The 22,786-nt window shown below is 43.8% G+C and overlaps 1 protein-coding gene across 1 annotated transcript in view; it reads right to left on the minus strand.

The window, feature by feature from the left end:
• ADGRA3 (adhesion G protein-coupled receptor A3) overlaps positions 1–22,786 on the minus strand; it is a gene marked incomplete at both ends in the record, with an annotated part of 70,118 nt that overhangs the window by 31,654 nt on the left and 15,678 nt on the right. The window contains 7 exon segments of the mRNA XM_014590288.1: positions 3,153–3,314; positions 7,525–7,680; positions 9,648–9,849; positions 12,562–12,726; positions 15,458–15,671; positions 18,487–18,647; positions 21,007–21,078. Coding sequence (XP_014445774.1) covers positions 3,153–3,314; positions 7,525–7,680; positions 9,648–9,849; positions 12,562–12,726; positions 15,458–15,671; positions 18,487–18,601 — 1,014 coding nt within the window.

Below are 22,786 nucleotides of genomic sequence, written 5' to 3' on the forward strand. Positions count from 1 at the left end.
GTGTCCCGGACCCGGTGGCTTAAAAAAACTCACGCCGGGCGCGTGTGTATGTGTGCCCAAGATCCCGAGAGGAGAATGGAGGAGAAGGGATTGCGGCATGACCATCCCCCCTGGGGGGTGATTTCTCGCTTTCTGTCTCTATGTCTCTCTCTGTCTGTCTGGCGAGCGCACGCGCCCTACAGTGAAAATCTCTCCTTTTTCAGCTCGCGGTGCAGGAGGAGAGAAGGCGAAGTCTGAGGGTTTATTTAGGAGAGACGCTTCAACGTCTCTCATTCGGGTCACAGTCAATATCCAACCTCCAGGCCACACTCCATTCCTCCTGTTTTAGGGAGATGAAGTTACAGGCTCAGTCCAAGGTGTTCTTTAGAAAAGGAAGGCGCTAGGTCAAATTGTAGGAAATAAACAGATTGAAAAAAAAAAACAAATTAGGTCAGGGCCAGCAGGTGGCACAGAGGTTAAGGCAACTAGATCCTACATGGCCGACCACTTAGTTCAAATCCTGGACCTGGTGGCTTGAAAAACACGCCAGGTGTGTGTATGTGTGCCCCAAGTCCTGAGAAAATAGAGATGGAATTGTAGTGGAGCCAACCCTCCCTGGAGGGTGACTTCTCACTTTCTCTGTGTCTCACTTCTGTCTGTTTGGTAAATATACATGCCCTATAATAAAAACTTAGGGGAAAAAAAAGGAAATTAGGTCAGAAAAAGTACCCAGAAAATAAAAAATATGCCTGAAGGTTTTAAAAGAATTCAAGAGCTAGTTTAATCTTTGTCTAAACTTGAAAGGTTGTGCCCGAACATACACCCTGTCAATGCCAACAGGTGCCATGTCCCACACAGCCCAGCATCACACCCACGAGGACCTCGGGGAGGGCACGAGAAGGGACGAGGCTGGCGGGCCACATCGTCATATCCAGCCAGGTGGAAGGATTTACTGTAAGGACAACGTGGCACCCCTCTGCTTTCTGTGGGGTGCTTAAGTATACGCCTACCACGGGGAGGTGGGCCCCATTCTCAGCACTACACACCACCATGTCTTCTCTTCTTGTTCCTGTTTTCAAAGCAAGGGAATTTGGTTCAAGCGGCTTAAAATCTATTAGGGAATTAAGATACAAATTTAAAAAATAGGAAAACTAAGACAGAATTTGGCAAGTGCCATAGACAGGGTAGAAAATAGTGGTGTCCACATGTTCATGAGGAAGGAATCTTTGCACTACCGCCTGCCTTGCAGAGTACACATTATAAAAAGCCTCACTAAATTATATTTTCATGGATAATATGCATTCTAATGTTCTACTGTGTGTCAGACGCAGGGCAAGGCAGGGTCCTCAAAAAAATGCATGGAAAATGCACACTACAGTAAACCATGCGTGGCTTTCAAAAAAGTTTTTGCAGCAAAATAAACTTGTACTTTATTTCTATTTTTCCACACTGGTTTGGAAGTTCCCTCGTATAGACTAGCATCGTAACTTCTGATAGGTAACGATAGTCATGGCCAACACATAAAACCTCAGTGAAAAGAGAGAAACCTGTCATTCTGAAGCAGCCTTGGGGCCACACACCCCTGCTTTATCATTAGACGTACATTCCCCTGCAACCGCTTTTACAGGTCAAAATGGTGTGTGTGGACCTCTGCGACCACCGTCATGCCCCGGATTCTCCAAGAGCCGGTGAGGTTCAGAGAAAGGAAGCTCTTCCAGGTGAGTAGTAAGAAAACCTAAAGGAGAGGACTTACAGTGGGCCTACGGGGCTGGGGGACATAAAAGTGGCCAGCTGGTCCCCAGTAAGATCATGCATCTGCGAAGGGGACGACCCTGAGCTAGCTGGTAAAGACAGGAGCGCTTCTGGGCCTTCATTTTACTTTTATGCGAGAAAGTAATCCTAAACTTAGCTGACCAGAAAAACACTAAAACATCAGAAAGGTTCTCAGGGGCCAGCTCATGACGTGGGGGGTAAGGCAGCTAGACCCCACGTGGCAGGCTGCATGGTTTGAGTCTTTGACCCAGCAGCTTGCAAAACATGCCAGGTAGGACCAGCAGATGGCATAGTAGTTATAGCACTGGACTTTCACATGGTCAACCATGGTTCGAGTTCCAGATCCAGTAGCTTCAAAATCATTCTGGGTGCAAGTGTGTGCATTCCCAAGATCCTGAGAGGAGAATGGAGAAGAAGGGATTGCAAACCATCCCTACAGGGGTATTTTCTCATCTTCTCTCTCTATACCCCCTCCCCACTTTCCTATCGTCCCCTACAAAGAGTGCATGTGCCCTAAGGCAAAAAAAGAAAAAACTCTAAAAACAAATCATGCCAGTGCCAGGCATGTGTGCATGCATGACCAAAATCCTGAAAAGAGGGAAAATGAGAAGGAAGTGTGGCATGACTATTCCTCTTGTGTGTGTGGGGTGCTTTCTCATTTTCTCTATTTCTTTCCAGGAAGCACATGTGCCCTCTGGCAAAAAAATAAAAAGTCTCAGAAATCAATGGAAACTACAGTCACCTTGAATTGTACAAAACCACAGGAGGAACACAGACTATCCTACACTATGGAAACCCACTAAGATAACTTGGAAAGGAAATTCAAGGAACAGATGAGAGTTGACTGCTAAGAGACTTGCACGTTATTCCCACGTGGACCGCACTGTGAGGAACACCAAGAAATGGGTAAGGGTACAACTCGGCATTAATAAAACGTAACACTAACTATCTGAGTGATTATTATTTATTAAAGACTCATCATCCCAAGAGCAGGGTTGACTGAAAATGCCAACAGCCGCACAAGCATTGGATAGCATCCCGGTTCTCCTCTGCGAATGAGCCCAGGAAAGTAACCAGGCCTTCTCGCGAAACACCCTCCAGGGCCCTGGACAGAATATAACGAGGGGACCGGAGGCTAGGACAACGGGACAGTACTAGCATGTTCCTGGTTTTCGCCTAGCAACAACTGCGGTGGATTAGAGATGTCCATTCAAATTACAGATGAAGAAAGTATTCTCCAGTTATTAAGAGAAGAGGTAGCTCAACAGAAAAATTAACTTCAAAAATGCTTTGAAAAGGATCGTCTGTAACAGTTAACAGTAACCACAAATATGCAGCCCATAGTGAGAGCCACATTGCTTGTGGGTTAGGGTTGCTTTAAAGACTGGTGCTCTACTCACCGTGGAATACACGTGCGCCCCGTTGGCCAGCCGGTAGGTGGCAACACGCTGCAGGCACTGGGCGATCCTGCTGCAGGCTCGGGCTTCCTTCTGTGCCAACCACAGGACACGCTCATCGGCCAGCATGATGTTACTTGCGATGTCAACCATCACATCACCAAGCTAGCAGGCACATGGGGGAAACACAAAGAACTTTACGACCCACATGGACTGTTTCAAAGAACCAAAATCCTAATGAGACAACGAGATTAGTCTTCGGTCTGAAGTTTCACTTAAAAGCCGAACAGGCACTTGCTTATTAGAACATCTCCAGACACGAAGAGCTCATTCGATGATAGCCTTTTGGCAAAATTTAGCTCCAAATCATGTAAGTAGCCACCGTTCCACCGGTGAAAAGACTGCTGGTAAATAATCTCAAATGGCAAAGAAGAACTGCAGGGAGCTCAGAGAAGGAAAAGATGCCACACGACCCCACCGTACAAGGATACCAACTCTTCACCTAGAAAATGATGTATAAATACTTCTTTTTATGCAAGCAGTAGCTTAAGTCAAATACTATCATTAAGAAACACCAGTACCTCTTCGGTCTCCTGACATGATCCAAATTCTAGGTGTGTCTGACCACTGGAGGGAGGTCCCTTTGTGTGCCATGTGATCTTCCTCCTTTGTACCTGGGACAAGTGGGTTCCTGGACCTCAGACAAACCCCTTCTCCCCTTCCTCCCAACTTGCCGAATGCTTCGAATGCCAGTGTCAGGAAGAAAATGAACCCTAAGAGACGCTCACTTTCCACTGCTTGTTTTACTCCTTTTGTTGACTGGACCCTAAGAGACGCTCACTTTCCCACTGCTTGTTTTACTCCTTTTGTTGACTGGATTCTTTCTAACTCACTCTGTAACTTACAGGTGTACCTGTCAGGCAACACCAGTGTGAAGTAGCCGAATATGGTTTACTGTGACTCGTAGATCCCACATCAGAAAAAGCACTGCACTGTCCAGGGCTAATGAGACCGAATGCTTCGAATACCAGTGCCAGGAAGAAAATGAACCCTAAGAGACGCTCACTTTCCCACTGCTTGTTTTACTCCTTTTGTTGACTGGATTCTTTCTAACTCACTCTGTAACTTACAGGTGTACCTGTCAGGCAACACCAGTGTGAAGTAGCCGAATATGGTTTACTGTGACTCGTAGATCCCACATCAGAAAAAGCACTGCACTGTCCAGGGCTAATGAGACGGGCTGGGGTTGAGAGGGTTGTGTATCGAGCAAAATGTTCATGAAAGGGAGTGCAGCGTGAGAAAAAAAACAACAAAATCGCCGGTGGTAGGATCAGAGGGTGTGCAGGCTGGCTGGTTCTCTAATCAAGGAGTAGGTATCAAAGGCCCTGAGCCCCAACGCCACGCCAGAAAGCCATGGCTGTTTGAGCAAAGGTCTTTTGATCATCCCAGGAGATCCCAGCTGAGATTTCAACCTCACTCAACATCCAATGCACGTCACAGGATGTATAATGAATGCGTGCTGAGGTAGGTTTGGAAAAAGCTCAGTCCCTTCCATCCAAGGTTCACGGTAGAAGAGGGGCCTATGGACACACACCAGATCCCCACTTAGCTCAGGGTCAAGAGCTGGCCTCAAGCTACCCGGGCTGGTTATTCTAGCCCGCTACTTCCGCACCATTTATGAAGAGGGGTGATAACTGCCTTGTCTTTCCCATTCATTGCAAAGATCAAGCTCCAGTAATAAACATGAGATTCCTGGAACCAGGTCTGGCACATGATAAGCATGCAGAAAAAGTCTGTGCTCATTACTTCATGGCCCCGCTCTGGTTTTTACCATTTCATTCCCCAAACTGCTTTCTCTTTTTAGGACGACGGGGTCAAGGCTCAGCCCCAGAGTGCGGTGGTTAAGCACCACATGATGGGAGCTGCATCCCACAGAACCCCTGTTCAAATCCCAGCCCCGGCGGCTTGAGGACCATGCTGGACCTGTGTGCGTGTGTGCCCAGGACCCTAATGGGATAGAGCAATGGAGTAAAGGGGCTTCCGGTGGGATCATGCCCCACTGTGAAGGTGCCTGCGCTTGCTCGCTCGCTTGCTCTCTCTTCTGGTGAGCACACGTCCCAAGACAAAAAAAAAAAAAAAAAAGGAAAAGGAAAAAGAAGCCAGCCCTCGAAGTCCCCGAAGGTAGCGTTTTGTAAGTCTATGTTCAGATACGGCCAAGACAAAGCCCACCAAACTGCCTCTCTGCCCCCTGTAAAGCCCCAGACCTCGCCTTGACCCAGTTTTAACCCCTCTCATGGTGAGACCACCCCCCCAAAAAAAAAAAAAAAAAAAAAAAAAAGGAAAAGGAAAAAGAAGCCAGCCCTCGAAGTCCCCGAAGGTAGCGTTTTGTAAGTCTATGTTCAGATACGGCCAAGACAAAGCCCACCAAACTGCCTCTCTGCCCCCTGTAAAGCCCCAGACCTCGCCTTGACCCAGTTTTAACAAGCCTCCCGCCTCTGTGCTGCCCTGAACAGAGCGTTTCAGTCATTTCCTGCATGACCATGATAAACATCGGGAGGGCGGGAGTAACAAGGCCTTCCAGTTATGCCTTTATTCACTCGTGTAGGAGCTGCCACAGAGGCCAAACGCTATGGAAGTTCATTTTCTCCACATCCCGCAACGATCGTTTAAATCCCACTACATGGATACCAGAGGGAGATGCACAAGTGGATCCACATGGGAAAGGTCTGAGGTTCACATCCCGGGACCTCCCTGAGCATGCGATCTCTCTCAGGGAAGAAATAAACTTTAAAAAATTAGATAAATAAAACATTCACTGCCATCGTCTATTTACAATGTTCACTGACTAGGTAAATACGGAGGACCAATGTGAGCCAGACACCAACCTAAGCCAAGGACATAAATCAGTAAAAGAAATACACGAATTCTTGCTTCTATATAGAGAAGAAAACATTAAACAGACAAGAAAATCCATTTTTTAGAAGAGATTTAGATTAGGGTGGCTGATAGGAATTCAGCAGAGTAATATACAATGGAGTGTAGTAATATTTAATCCAGATTCTGCCCAGAGTGCTGTGGTCAAGTAGGTACAGAGCGAACTGGATTCCATGTGGCTGCCCATGGTTCGAACCCAGCCTTTGTGCCTTAAGAACATGCCGGGCGTGTGTGTAGGTGTGTCCCAAATCCTGATGGGATGAAGAAGGACCATGCACCACTGGGAAGTGTTTTCTCTTTTTCTCTAGCGAGTGCACACACCCTCGGGCAGCGGGGGGGAGGGGAATAATCCTAACACCAATTTTAACCAAGTCACGCAAAATCTAAGACATTAACACAATCAACTGACAGAGACTCTTCAGTCAGCTCATGTGACAAGGCTCACGGGAACAGCACATCATATTCTGAATGTGGCCCTAGGAAACGCAGTCTTTTTGGAAGTCATTAAATTTTTACAGTTTTGTATCCCAATCATTTGGAATGTCAAAAAAGTGCCTAAACAGTCATTCTTTCTCCAAGACATAAGCAAAACAAAGAAGCAATTTACCAGACAATCTGGCGACTGCTCACATGGTCGGGTGAAAAACAGAAACCAAGAATGACCGGTGAACACCCCGGCTACCTGCATGTGAAGGCAGAGGCTGCTCCCACCCCCACCTCCGCTGCACCCAGGACCCTACCTGGCAAGATGGACAGCTCATTCCTACCCCGCAGCAACAATCAGGCACCTGAAGGGCTGGAGTCTAAATTTATCAGTGACAATTGTGGAAATCAAAAAGTGCACTTAGGAGTCAGACAATAGCACTACAGTAACACAACTGGACCGCATTAGAATCTCCTGGGTTCACATCCCAAGGCTTCCCTAGACAAGCCAGACACACGAGCATGCCCAGGATCTAGGTCCACTGAGGCCGGGGTGGATCAGGGCATGGAGATCCCGTTAGGGGGTCTCCGTCTGTGTCCCATTCACATGGACCAAATTAACATATCAACATTTTAAAAATACAGTGTATTGGGAACCAGCAATTAGCGTAATGGCTATGTCTCTGGACTCCCATGTAGTCGACCGTGGTTCACGTCCTAGACCCGGTGGCTTAAAACTCATGCTGGGCGCGTGTGCGTGCGTGCCCAAGATCCCGAGAGGAGAATGGAGGAGAAGGGATTGTGGCGTGACCATCCCCCCTGGGGGGTGATTTCTCGCTTTCTGTTTCTACGTCTCTCTCTGTCTGGTGAGCGCACGCGCCCTATAGTGAAAACCTCTCCAAAAAAAAACACCACAATGTATTTACTTCAAAACAGGCTTTAAAACTGCATACGTAGAACCTAGCACATTTGCATTTTTCAGACACTGCATGCTGCAAATCTAAGGTTAAGAAAATACCTCTTTCGACTTTTCCTCTTTAGTAAATCTTCCAAATTTTTCTATCATTTCGGCCACAAATATAACATCCATCTTGTCAGAGAAGTTGGCTGCCTCCACAGTGTAGGCCAGCAGCTGCCGGGCTGTGGCCACGGCGTTCGTGAGGTTGAGGGGCATCTGCGTGAAGAGGGCAAAAGCACTCAGCACAGTGGTCAGCAGAAGGACGCCATTGGAATGGTGCGTCTCAAAACACGCGCATGCGTCAGAGCTCTGATGTGTCACTCACTCACGGCGACCTTCTTTCAATACCTTTCAAACCAAGTAAACTGGAATTTCCACAAAAATAACCTGAGAGAAATCCCTATAAACGTGGAATGAAATATAATAAGACATAAAAACACACCAGGCAGGGGGCCAGTGGAGAGCATGGTGGGGAAGGCACCTGGACCCACATGGCTGACTGAGCTGTGTGAGTTCTAGGCCCGCTACCCTGAAAACACACCAGGTGTGAGCGCCCAGTACCCCGAGGAGAATGGAGAAGGGTTATTGCAACATCATCATGTCCCGGGGAGTGACTCTCGCCTTTCTGTCTCTTTCAAGAAAGTGCACATGCCTGATAGCAAAAAAATGAAAGAGAAAACAAGGCCGCGTCAGGCAACCTGCCGCACCGTCTCCTCCTCTCTCGCTGCACACGTGCCTCAATTCAGCCGCTCACTAAAGGCCTTCTCCAGTTCCAGTGGGTGCGATGGACCCTCCTAGAGTGCGAGCCACTGACGGAGCACTCGCCTCTAACTGCAGTGCCCGGCACCACCAACGACGTTTCACATTTATTTATTTACAGATTTTAACAATGACTTAGCATCAGCCATTACAAAAATGGTGCACTGGGTTCTAAGGAGCGGAAAGAAAACGTGGGACACGTGAGCCATCTTCCACTTCCTTACAATCTGGTAAGCTTTCTTTTTTTTGGAGAGGTTTTTGCTATAGGGCGCGTGCACTCACCAGAAAGACAGAGACAGACAGAGAGACAGAAAGAGAGAAATCATCCCCTGGAGGGATGGCCACACTGCAATCCCTTCCGTATTCTCCTCTTGGGATCTTGGGCATGCACACACATGCACCTGGTGTGAGTTTAAGCCACTGGATCCAGGACTTGAACCACGGTCGACTACATGAGAGTTCAGCGACGTAGCCATTGCATCTTCTGCTGGTCCCCAATCTGGTAGGGTTTTTTTAAAAAATGCATAGAAGCTGGGGCCAGCAGGTGGTGTAGTGGTTAAGGCACTGGACCCCCACATGGCCGACCATGGCCAAGTCTCAGACCCAGCAGCCTGAAACTCACACTGGGTGTGTGTGAGCATTCCACTCTTCCCAAGAGAATGGAAGAAAAAGGATTGTGGTGTGGCCATGCCCCTGGGAGGGGTGATTGCTCACTTTCCCTCTCACTGTCTCTCTGTCCATCTCCTCTCCAGTGAACACAAGGAGTGGACTTTAAAAAAATGCATAGAAGCAAAGATAGTGAAAGACTTACAAACAGCGCAAGTAGTCTAACGAGTCACTTTGGACAAAGAGATTTCAGAAAGGAACCCAGAGGTGGCTCTCTACTTCTGACATTTCAAACATGGGGATCTGTGGTCTCGTAGATACAGATGAAAAGGGTTTTCAAGCACAAGTACAAAGTCGGGCAGTGGCTGGAAAGGAACGGTGTGTGCACAGAACACAGGTATGAAGGCGAGGCCTGGTCCTGAGGATTCAGAGCAGCTGAAGGAGAACACCAAATCCTTTATCTAGTTTTTCTGTTTTATTTTGTTTGTTTTTTAGAATTTATTTTTGTCATAGACTGCATGCATTCGCCAGAGAGAGAGAGACTGAAAGAGAAAATACGAAATCCCCCCCGAGGAGATGGCCACGCCGCAATGCCTCCTTCATTCTCCTCTGGGGCACTCTGGGCACATGTGCCAAGCTGTTTTTCGGGACACTGAATCTAGGACTTGAATCATGGAGTTGGCGGTGTGGGACCCAGTGCCTTCACCACCACACCACCTGCTGGCCCCTAGCTTTTAAGAATACATTTATCTTCTGTGTAAGGTTTGAATACTGTGTCTTATTCACAAGCTGGGTAAGTCTGGAGAGTTTCCGGTTACCTGATTAAACATGTACAGCACCCTGGTGACGTCGTTGGCATACTGGCAGCGAGAATAATCCTCATCTGCCCAGAAGCCGCCTCGGTCACACCTGCGCCATGCCCGCCTCTCGTCCTGGGGGCTGCCGGGGTAGATGCCGCTGCCGTGGCTGTTCCGGGTGCACTGCAGGTACGCGGTGATGCCGGCCAGCGTCCTGGGCCACCTGGAGGGGGACGGAGGCCTGGTCAGAGGCGGGTCAGGTCCAGCGACAGGGAGATCAAGAATCAGGACACACGTGAGCAAGCAGAGGGGAGACCCCAGGAGCAGAAAGCAATGAATCGTCCTTGTAAATAAAAACCAAATCGATATTTTTAATGTGAGCATGAACTAACCTGCTTTCATCTATCAGTCAAGTATATTTTAGTACCACAGCCGAATAAAAATGCTCTTTTTTGAAAAGAATTATTTATTTAACTTTATTTATTTTGATTTGAGCTGAGAAGGACAGGGGAGAGAGAAAGAGAGAGAGAGAGAGAGAGAGAGAAAGCAAGCGCCAGGTCTGAGACTCAAACCGTGGTCGGCCATGTGGGAATCCAGTGCCTTAACCACTACCCCACCCTTAACCACCACGCCACCTGCCAGTCCCAAGAATAAAAAAAAAATTTCTAAAAATAAAATTCTAAAATTCTATAAATATTGCTACAAATGGAGACACGACATTATATCCATTCAAAAAAATCAAAAAAAAAGGAAAAATGGTGTAATACATAGTCACGTGTTTCTTTTTAATTATTGTTATAATGCTGTTGGTTTATGTTGTTAAGTATTTAAGGTCAGAATCTGGCCCACTCTAAAAAGAACCCAGATTCTGCAGAAGTACAGCCAGTGTCTGTGAAGCAGAAGCACAGCCAGTGTCTGTTCAGAAAATGTCACCATGGCAGGTCTGACACTGCTGTCCTGAGTAAGGCCTGCTTGCAAAACTGCCCTTCCCTGGTGTCTGGGAACTGGAGGGGCGGGGTGTTCCTCGAGCAGCTAACTGGCAGGGGAGGGCCTCTGCACATAGCCTGTTAGACAACTGTGGTTTATGCTGGACACCTGCTTTTGTCCTGGGAGCCTGGAGTTTGGGTACATGATACACAGAGGGTGCCTACCTGACCAGCCCCCAATACAAGCTTGAGGTGCTGAGCCTCCAACGGACTTCTCTGGGCAGAGACAGTGTGTCCAAGTGGCTGCAGTTCTCCCGCTGCAGGGAGAGGCTCTGTGGAACCCCTCATGGGAGGGAGTGAGAGTAAAGAAGCCTCCACACAGATTCCTCTAGAACTCTCTTTCCCCTTACGATTCATGGATGGATGACATGACATCACTGTTATCTTAGCTGTGAGCTGAACTATGTGCTGGGTCCCATGAGCTTCTAGCAAACTCCTGAGCCTAGAAGTGGTCTTGAAAGCATCCAACACAGGAGGCGACGGAGCTGACCAGAGCAGCCCCTCTATACCAACGGCTACATGATTTGCGGACATGGGTCCTCATTACTGGGTTAGAGAAAATGTTGCTATTTGAGTTCTATTTCTGCCAAAGTAGGAATGATACTGAACATATTCGCTGTAAGTTACAGCTGATGCATAAAACAGAAACCTCGAAATTATATTCTCAGTCACACCAAAATAGACTTCGTTACCAAAAACTGCATAAATGGATCAAGCAACACTAAACTAAATCTTATTAATGCAGTGGGAGTTGAATTATAGAATACCTTCAAGAGTGTTAAAAGATAAATAATTCATTAATGAGCTCAATATTTAGATGTTTCTTCTATTTTAAAAAATGTAAAGTACTCAAAAAACTATGAGTAAAACAAAAAAATCACCCTTAGCAGAAAACATATTATGATTATTGAAAAAAGAGGTAGAAGATCACAAAATTATTCATTTTTATCTATTACAGTTTAAAGTATTCAATATAAATAGTACAGATCAATAGTTAATCCACACCAAAGACTTCTCCTATAGCAATTACTGCTGATACCTATATACTCAACTCAGGGAAAACACTTTTCTAATAGGACCCCCCGCCAAAACAAAGCGATGGCAAACTAGTTGAACTAAAGCTGTTTGGCTTCTTCACTCTGGATTTGAAAGATTATCACCGAAGGGTTTATTACCCTTAAGACATCGTGGGTACAGCCAGGAAGTGACGGAAGTACCTATCCCGGGTAAAACGAACTGGGCCATAAATAATCTTTATGTTACCTGAAGCACAGCACACTTCCTTTGTTTATATCAACTATAAATTCAGAATTAAAATCCGTGAGCACAAAGAATATCGACTAAGTAACCTAATTAAAGACGTTGTAAAGCAACTTTGCAAGTTAAGGAGAATGTAAGGTAAAAGCTGGGACGTCTCACTAATTCTAAACTTTCTGTTAAAAATAAAAAGGTAACTCAGTCTGTTCATCTTAACACAGAGTTCAATAACCCACTTCACTGCCAGAAGACCTAAACGGAGGGAGAAAATGAGATGGTTTCCGAACGATGGTACCTACTCAACTGCCGTGAGTTAAGTGACTAAGCGAAACAAAACCTCTAAAGTTCACCTAAAAAGGAGTGCTAGAAAAAAAATAATAAAATGCTAGGACTCTCTCCTGAAGTGGTTGTTCTTAGTGTCCACAACAAAACCGCTGGTTAAACCTACTCTACTCTCAGAGATGCAGAAGTCAGCGGGTTCAGGTAACATTCAGGCACTTTTGTCCCCATGTCCATAAACAATTCGGAATCCACTGTTCTGCAGGGCAGTCCTCATACAGACATGTAGGCACATGCATGCAGACACACACATTTCTCAAGGGTCATTGCTGAAGACAGGACACTAATTACGTGGCTTTGAAAATAAGGACAGACCTGGGGCAAGTGGACTCCCCAGGACTGAGCTCACTCACCTGAAGTCCCCTTTATTGTTGACCACCCTCTCCGGAGGACAGTACTGCGCGGAGCTTTCTAGTACCACGATGTCGACGGTCCTCGTGTTGTTCCCACGCTTGGTCTGCACGTGACAGCCCCAGTTTCCGGTAGATCCAGCCTGAATATTAGAAATGGTTAGGGCACTGCATGAAAAGATGTTAAAAAAAGAGAGAAAATATTATTAGGCAAAAGGCAAAGACCATGCCTCTCAGTCATTCACTGAGCAAACCTGTCTGAAACCGCATTGTGCTGCTAGACCAGAAGGAAGTTAAAAACGGCCCGTCTGGGCCAGCCAGCGGCCTGGTGGTTAAGGTGGCTCACGCGTGGCTCACTGCATGGTTCAAAGGAGCAGCCTGAAGAACACACAAAGCACGTGTGTGTGTGCGCCCCAAATCCTGGAAGCAGAAACAGAGGAGAAGGAATTGTGGTGTGACCGTGCCTCGAGGGGGACTTTCTCACTTCTCTCTTTTCCCTCTCCAGTGAGCACATGCGGTAGGAACAGCCAATTATAACATTTTTTAAAAAGGAAAAAAGGAGCCTCTCCTTTAAGTCTATCACTGGCCAGTCCTGGCAGGAAAGGAAAGGGATTCTTAAAATACAGTTATCCCAATACGAAAAGCTAAACATGGCAGGTCCAATGGCAGAAACTTCATGGTACATTCTTTTTTTAATTGCCAGAGAGAGAGAGAGAAAGAGAGAGAGAGAGAGAGATCCTGCCAATGTAGTGGGCTAAGCCAAATTCCTTCTCCTCTATTTCTCTACCCTGTTGGGATTCTGAGCATACATGCACACATACCTGAGTGTTTTCCAAGCTGCTGGGGCCAGGATTTGAACCATCCTCAGCTGCGTGGAATCTGGGACCCTAGACAGCACTTAACCACTACGCTACAGGGCTGACACATATATTCCTCACCAAGTCACATCGACCTTCTCACAGATTTAAGGAAAATATTCAAGCACAAAAAAAGGAGAATACTATTATGAAATATATAATTAAGAAAATATTTAAGGTAAAATATTTTATTGAAGAGTTAAATTAGAAACAATTAGTTCAATCTCTAAAAAGATTTAGTAAATTACCAATGAATGGTTTTATCACTGAGGTTTTATCCCTAGGAAGGTGCATTTCAATTTATAAAACAACTGTATTTCTAAATAGTTGTCAGTAAATACAGTTTTCAGGATGAAATCATAATTCTTCGACATAAAATCTGTTTAAAGAGCAAATGAGAATCTTCAATTAACCTTGACCCCTCCCCCACCTTATGGCCCATTATGCTTTGTGGTTATGTAGTCACAAATGACAAGAAGCAATTCGACATAAAACACGTTACATTTTAATTAACTTCTGAAATGATGTCTCAAAGTTAATACACAGTTGTCCGGTCTCCTAAATCATTGATTGCAACAACAAATGTTCTAATAGACTTTGAAGCACTTTTATATTCTGAATCATCAATGAACATGTTTATTAATTCAACTAATTGTGTTAGGAAAATAAATCACTACACCCTAATAAATATTTTCAAGACAAAGTGATACAGTAATAGTTCAACGTTAAATTTAAATAACCGGAAAGTTTGCCAAACATTCTACTTCGTAAGTCTTTATGGAACTAATAAGTATATAAACAATTTTGGTAGTGAAACACATTCTTTAATCTGGCAGTTCTTAAACTTTTCCAGTTTACAGAGCCTTTACTGACTAGAAAAATTTTTCACGATGCTCCTAGCCCCCCAGAATACAAACAGTGGTCCCAACTACTGAAATTAACCCCAGAATTACGTACCTATTTCTCCATAATTTAGCAGCCATTAAACACGCACATGCGCGCGCACACATACACACACACACACAATTTGAAATTTTCTTTTTTTTTTTACTTCAGGTAACTACAGCGACGCCTAAGGGATGTGCATATCTATTGGGTGTTACGAAATTAATCAAACCGAGTGACAGGATCTAAAGCCGATCCCACAAACTACCTGAAGCTGGTAGCTGAGCATTCTCCAACAAAGGCAGTGTCATTAAACTTCTCTCAAAGCCTTATATAGGGGCCAGCAGGTGGAGTGATGGTTAAGGTGATGGACTCTCACATGGCTGACCGTGGTTTGAGTCCTGGACCTGGTGGTTCATTTGAAAAATCACACCAGGTGTGTGTATGTAAGTGTCCAAAAATCCCAGGAGGAGAATGGACGAGAGGGGATTGTGGCATGGCCATCTTCCTGGGGGGTGATTTTACTTTTCCCTCACTGTCGCTCTCCAGTCAGAGCAAACACACTCTATAGAAAAAAATCTTATAAAAAAGAAAGAGCACCTTTAGCATACTTCAGAACTCTTCAATAAATATACTGGAAAATATAGTACTGTATATTTATTTTCTCTTCCTTATCATGTCAATAACACTTTCTTCTCACTAGCTTAGGTTATTATGAGAATACAGTATATAAAACACACACAGCATACAAAATATATGTTAGTACACTGTTCCTGTTATCGGTAAGGCTTCCAGTCAACCATAGGCTATTAGTATTATAGTTCAATTTGGGGAAAGTCAAGATTATATGTGGATTTTTGACTGCATATGTGGGTTCAGCCCTTCTAACCTCCGTGCTGTTGAAGCATCGACTATACTTTCAATACCTAAAAGGAATCGCAAGAATAAAATTTACAGGAACATTTAAGACAGCAGATTTGAAGATTTAAGGAAAAAGGTCGCCAGTTTCAACTTTTAAGAAAACTACAAACGCTAATTCAGGAAGGAGTGCTAGCTGTTTGCACTTCCAAATACAAGGCAGGATGAGGTCACATCCCAACGGGGCATTACAACTCCCAAAGGAGGAATGAAACCCACAGACACGCAGAGCAGCGTACCTCGCAATCAGCGAGCAGTTGTGAATCATGTTCTTCTCCACGAAGATGCCCTGCGACTCGTCGGTGTCCACGATGCGCCCGTCCTGGTACCATAACACCTGCATGTCCTGGTCGATGTAGGAGGCCATGCACTGGAAGGGCAGGCTGTCGCCTTCGAACACGACCTGACGGTGCGACGGGCTCATGTAGAAGGACGGCAACTCCAGGGGAGGATCTAGAGCGGGTGGGGCAACACTCAATGAGCGGAGAGGCAATGGGGCTCGCCGTCAAAGTTTATAGAAACTACGGTGCGAGGGGCTCATGTAGAAGGATGGCAACTCCAGGGGAGGATCTAGAGCGGGTGGGACAACACTCAGTGAGCAGAGAGGCAATGGGGCTCACCATCGCTGTGAGTTTATGGAAACTCTACGGAAAATGATACAAACAGGAAAGCAAATATTCCTTAGCATTTTAATGCTGATGATACCAACGAGGCTCTACTAAGTAAGTCACAGATAAAAATAAAGTGAAATAAAATGTAATAAAACCCTCACGTGGTCCATTATGACATTAAGAGTTATTCCTTCTGGATGGTATCGTAAGACGATCAGATGATTACAGAAGGAAACTAAAACAGAAAACAGGTATGGGACCAGCAGATGGCATAATGGTCATGCCATTAGACTCCCATGGAGTCGACCATGGTTTAAGTCCCCAACCTGGTGGCTTATAACCCACGCCAAGGAAATATGCTTATGTGCCCATGATCCCGAGAGAAGAAAGAAGGAGAAGGGATTGCAGTGTGACCACACCCCCTGTGGGGTGAAGTCTCGCTTTCTGTCTCTCTATCTCTGTCTGTTGAGCATACATGTCAATAGCAAAAAAAATCTCCCTTAAAAAATAAATAAAACAGCTATAAAACAGCATTTAGATCTAGAAAGTGGAATTGGTGATAAGTACATGTTGATATTTACGATCTTAAAATACATTTTGGAGATGCTACATTTGATTAAAATACTAGTTTCTAGTTGTAAAAGGAATGCGTGTTTATCTCAGAAAATTTAGAACACTGAAGGAGAAAAATAAAGACAAAACTCTTAAAGATTCCACACAGTACAAGTCATTTTCTTTTTTAGCTTTTTTTAAGAATAATTTTATTTAACTTTATTTGTTTATTTACTTTTAGGAACAGAGCAAGAGTGAGAGAGAGAGAAAGTGAAAAAGCAAGCTGCCAGGTCTGGGACTCGAACTGCAACCGGCTATGTGGGTGTCCGGTGCCCATAACCATCACCCCACCTGCAAGGCCATGTACAGCCATTTTCTAAAAGAGGATATATTTCCTTCCAGGGATAAGTGTAAAACTATACATAAATATCAGCTCATTTAAAGATTTTAGAATATTTAGTCCTTTTGTCTAACATAATTCTACTTTTAGTAAATAGCAGTGTATCCTACAGAATAATAGCAAATATGCAAAAATATATACAAAAAATAATCACTGCATTATTTATAAAGTAAGAAATTATTAACAAGCTAAATATGCAGCAATATGTTGTTAAATTATGGCTACATCTATGCAATGGATTGGTAAGCATCTATTTTTACATCAAATGGAAGCAGCTTATACTATTTCAACTTAAATAGACTTCAAAATATCATTAAAGTGTGATTATATTTTTGTAAAAATATAAGAAAAAGATGGAAAATATGATATATCAAGGTTTTAACATTATCTTTAGTGATAACAATGCAAACATGAAGTTTGGTTCTTGCTTTTCTTAAATTTCTTGAAAGTTTCTTTTTATAAATTTTAATTTTCACTGAATAGGCATATTTTACCATGAAACAATAAAATTACATAAAAAGAAAAGGGAAAAAATATGACAGAATGGTTTATTTCCAAACACAAATATTAAACTAGGATCTCTGTCTATTATAACTGTTTTTTAAAAGTTTTAGTAATAGGGCTTATGTACTCACCCAAAAGAGAGTGACAGAGGGAAGGAAAGTGAGAAATAAACCCCCGGGGGGTACTGCCAAGTTGCAATTCCTTCTTTGCTCTGCCCTTGGGATTTTAGGCACACATGCACATGTGCCCGGGATAACTTTGAAACCACTAGGTCTGGGGTTCGAACCATAGTCGGCCATGTTGGGAGTCTAGCATCTTAACCACTACGCCACCAGCGGGCCCTCTCCCTCTATGATTTTAAGGATTATTTTCAATTTGTAAGTTTGTTTTATTTCGTTTTACATTTAACACATGATAAATGTATTATTTCCTTCATTTCTCCAGCTATTCTTCAAACCATGATTTTGCAATAGCTGCATACTAATTCAATGAATGGATATGTCACAATTAATTAAACCAACCCCCTATTTCCAAAAATGTAAGAATCACTTACACATAAGTCAGAAAATTTACACAGAGCTGATCATTGAAGATGCTGATCAAGATATAGGTGTGGTGATTAAGGTGGTGGACTCCCATGTGGCCTACCATGGTTTGAGTCCTGAACCTGGTGGTTTATGTTCTCATTTTCTCTCTCTCTCTGTCTCTATATCTCTCTATCTCTCCATCTCTCTCTGGGGAGCACATGTGTCCTACAGCAAATTTTAAAAATAATAACAAATATTTTTTAAAACTATGTTGATCCAACAGTGTCAATATTTTAAGAGCTCCTACACTCTGCTGAGCTGTATTCCCAAACTCCCGTAAGAGTCCAGACTGTCACCAACAAACAATAGGCGTGTATCCTGAGATGTTATCGCTACCAACAACTTCCTGATCAGCCAAGTCACAGGAAGGCTGAGGAACTCTACACCACTCTTTGGAACTGGAACAGCCATCCTGAAGACCAATGGAAACAACAGAAAAAGAATGCTTTTTACTCAGCGAACTTAACTAATAAAGTCAGTATACACTAAATACTGTATCATCAAACCCATGCAGACGGTAACGGTACTTCGAGTCCATCCCAACGTAAAGACAAGTATACAGTTTGTCGAGAAAAACACGGCGACCACTTCCCCAGTTCTTCTTTCTCCCTTACCGCACGTCAGCAGCTCCTGCTTCACGCCCGTGACTGGCTGGGCCTGCAGGGACCTGGGGTAGACGCACCTGGTGTCCCGCACAGTGATGTTCCTCTCCCTCACCCAGCGGTGCATCCACAGGATGTTGCAATCACACAGCAGATACTCGGTCTGAAATTCCCTGTAACACAGCAGGTCACGCCGAATAAACACAAACGACACGTCTGTGGCACGCTGGTTATGCTTCGGTGACACGCGTGCTACGCGACAGTCCCAACCACGCTCTGGCACACACCATCGACTAGCGGTGGGTTCCTTTCCAATGACCTGCCTTACAGAGTGCTGGACTCCAACACTGCCTCCCTCCTGATCCAGTGTTCTATCAACGTTGACATGCAAACGAAACTATCAGTTAAATATCCCTCTCCCATGCAAAAAGCTCCTTCACCCAGGGGTCTGGAATACAAATCCACATCCTTCTTGTCTACCAAGCTTCTACCCATTTACTGTAAGGCTCGTGGCATTAATAGATTTTGTAGCTCTCCCCAATTTGTAAGCAGCACCACCATGTTTTTGGCCAAAATGTCTACCAGCCGTCCTACTGATTTCGACAGGGAAATAGCAATATGAAACAATTTAGGACTGTTTTACATGGTTATATCCTATAACTGGTTAGACTGCAGGCTTCCTCAGGGTGGGGGCTACTTCTGACACATTTCTGCACCAAGTGTCACTCTCCATATTTACAAACCTAAGGGAAAACGCACCACAGATAATTACAAACGTATGGGATACAGACTGAACAAATCAAAAAGTGTAAAACAAAAAACAAAGAATCCCTCTTACTCGATATAAACTAGAGAAGTGTCTCAATACAAGGCAGGAAGCTTTGTGATTCGGCACAGGGATTTATAATGTGGCCCCGGAAGGTGAGAAACAAGGAAAGGACGTAAGAAACGAGGAGGGAAGCACAATCTGCAAGTACTCCAACAGCAGTGACGACTCACGTGCCACACAGACACGCGAGGTCCAGGCAATCGGAATGAATGGGAGCTACTGTCCCCTGCCAACGTGGAGGACGTTATGTAACAGGAAGAACCCAACACGCACAGAACGAAAGCAGAACGCAGCACGTTCTATGAAAACAAACGAAGAAGTACAAAGCAGCAGCCTAGGGGTGCATGCTTCTAACACAGATCGGAACTACTAAATAGTTTTTGGAAAAACAAAAAAAGGAAAGGCAGAGGAAGGGTAAGAGGCGGGGAGGGAAAAGAGAAATGGAGAGGGAAGAGAAAGGAGAAGAGAAATCTGAAAAGACACAGTAAAGAAAATAAACGAGAAAACAAAGAACAATACCAGAAGGATGACTGACAGATTTCTAATTCCTAAGCCTCTCTTTCCAGTCAGGACCCAGCTGCACCAAGTAAAATCAATGGCATTTTTCCCCCATTTTTAAGATGAAAATACTTCCTACATTCTTGCTATGTAGGATCTTGGACGCCTTGTGCCCGTTGCAACCTTTTTATTTCTTAAACTTCACAGATATGCTTAACTTGAGCCCACTAAGTGTGCTAAGAGCTGCTTCCACTCAAAAGCAGAACTCCGGATTGGGACGGTAGTGGCAACCGAATGGAGAGGAGGTGCAGTCTGATCCAGGTGGCTCCAGAATACACACACGTGCCCGCTGACGGCGAGGGGAGTCTAACCTGTTAGCTACATCCCAGTGAAAATTCCAGAGATGTAAATAACAGGGTTACAAGCCAGCATACACAGAGCAGACGGATCCATCAGAACGTACACATTCCCAAGGAACACGACACTCAATCCAATAAATTACAAACAATGAAACTCTGAAACACATTTCATTAACCATCAATATAAATTACATAGAAATCCCTGTGACTTGTAGTTTGAGATACATTAAGGTTGATGTGGAAATACAGTTACTTTCCAAAGTAACTCCTATGCAAGTCTTTATAGTTAATAAAACTATGTCTGATAAAGAAAAGAAAACAAAATTACACTGATTCTAAAGCTACAGAGAACTGTGCAAATAAGATCTTGCACCAATTCCATAAAGCAGACATTCTAAATCAACATCTTTAGAAATATCAGTAGTAAGATGTGAATTCAGTTTGGAACAGGACTTACAGGATAAAATTAAATCCCTGACCTATAAAATATCCTGAACTACAAATTCCTCTTTGGGAGAAATATTTTATACTTTGGGGATTTAATTAGTCAGACAACAAAGCATTTTCTTCACTGAAAACAAAGTCAAAGAGAAACAACTGTCCGTATCTCTACTCAGACTAGACCGGAGTGAAACGGGTGGTGGCAGTCTGAGAAAACAACTGTCAGGTCAGGACATGTGATTACGGTTGAACTTTGTTTTCCAATGTGAATGCAAGTTCCAGTGTGAGATTCTAATTCTTTTGCAAATTTCTAAGATCTTCCTCATGAAATCTCTACAATCACAAAATAAATGACGTTCATTTTCAAAAGCGAAGATTATCAAAATAGAAAAAATTCTTACTTACAAAGACCGTAAGGAGCCAAGATAATCGAAAGTGCCTTGAGATAATGAAGAAAACAAATTCCCTGAAAGATTTCTGAAAAAGAAAACAATCATTTCACTTTGAAACACACTTAACAGTGATACATCAATTGCCATGTCACAGTGACCTATAATCACTCAGTAAGGGTACAAGGAATTCACGCAACTTGTCTTAACTCACATGAAAAGGGAGCAACCAGTCAGTGTTTCCCCCAAGGTTAAAGAAAAAAATCATTATGAACCTCATACAAAGTAGTAAACACAATTTTTAAAAATATGTTAATGCTACTGAGTCGTCATAAAAATCATGACTCATTTTTGCATAGAAACTCAGAAAAATTCGACATGACTTTTCCTATGATCTTAAAGACAAGAATTTGTCAAACAAGTATCAGCGGAACCTAAAAGCTAGTGTCCTGTATTTCCATTAGAGTGACTCCAGGGATGTGCTCTGTCTCATTTCAAAAAGCAGCAAATAAAAAATTATAAAATAGCAAGGATTGCGATTTTAGAAACAAAGGAAAAGGACAGGCCGGCTCAGTGGCACTGCAGTCGCATGTTGCTCAAGTGATGGTGAGTCCACGGGGGAGAAGGTGGACCCAGTTCCCGGACACCTGGCAGGTGCTGGGCACACCTGCCCGTGATCCCGACAGCTGGAAAGGCTGGGGGTTGTGGCAGGAGACCCTGCGGAGAACGCCCGTCTTGCTGAGAATGCTTGTCTGTCCTCTTTCTTTCTCTCTCGCGAAAAAAATCAATGAACTTCAAATAAATAAGTGACAGAAAAGTATATTATTTTAAGTATATCACTTTAAAATATATATATTTTGAAGATACTAATAATATGCTAGTGATTTTTTTTTAAAGAAAGCAAGTTACCAAGTACAGGTGTTTTTAAAGTCCTATATGTGTGCCTATCCATTTGTGAGGGCAACAGGCAATATTCACATCAGATCATCAATACTAGCTACCTCACACTGATGTCACTGAAGATATGGAGAGGGGTTAGTTTTTCCTTAATTTCTACATGTGGTCTTACTACTCAATAATATCCATAATTTGCTTGTATGAAGGGAGATTTTTATACAACTTTTTACATATTCATGAATTTTGTGTGTCAAGAAAACTATACGAGGGAAGTTCTTGTAAGTATTACTCATTTCTGATACATAAATATTAAAGACATGATTCTTTGGGGAGAAAGGAAGGCTTTAAATTTATCCTAATTCATTGAATAAAAGAAAAAAAAAAGCAAAGCTTCCTGACAATTACTCTACAAATTAACTTTCTAAGTGAAGGACAGAGACGTGAAATAAGTCTGGTATTGCAGGGGTCCACAACACCCTGGGTCGTGGACTGGTATCGGTCTGTGGCCTGCTAGGAACTGGGCAAAACTTCACCTGGATTTACAGCCACTCCCCATTGCTCGCATTACTAATGGAATAGACTCTCACCTGAGCACAAACCCTGCGGTCAACTGCACATGCAAGGGATCTCCTTGTGTGCTCCCTGTGAGAATATAATGCCTGATGACCCGAGGTGGAGCTGAGGCAGTGATGCTAGCACTGGGGAGCAGCTGCAAATGTTGAATCACGGCGATTTGTGTAATTATTTCATTATCTATTACGACATAATAATAATATACACAAAATTGCAGAATAAATGTAATGTGCTTGAATCAACCCCAAGCCATCCCTCTCCTCGAGTTCTGTGGAAAATGATCTTCCACGAAACTGGTCCCTGACGCCAAAAAGGTTAGGGTCCAC

This window comes from Tupaia chinensis, unplaced genomic scaffold (assembly GCF_000334495.1).
Source record: "Tupaia chinensis unplaced genomic scaffold, TupChi_1.0 Scaffold000426_1, whole genome shotgun sequence".
NCBI lineage: Eukaryota > Metazoa > Chordata > Mammalia > Scandentia > Tupaiidae > Tupaia > Tupaia belangeri.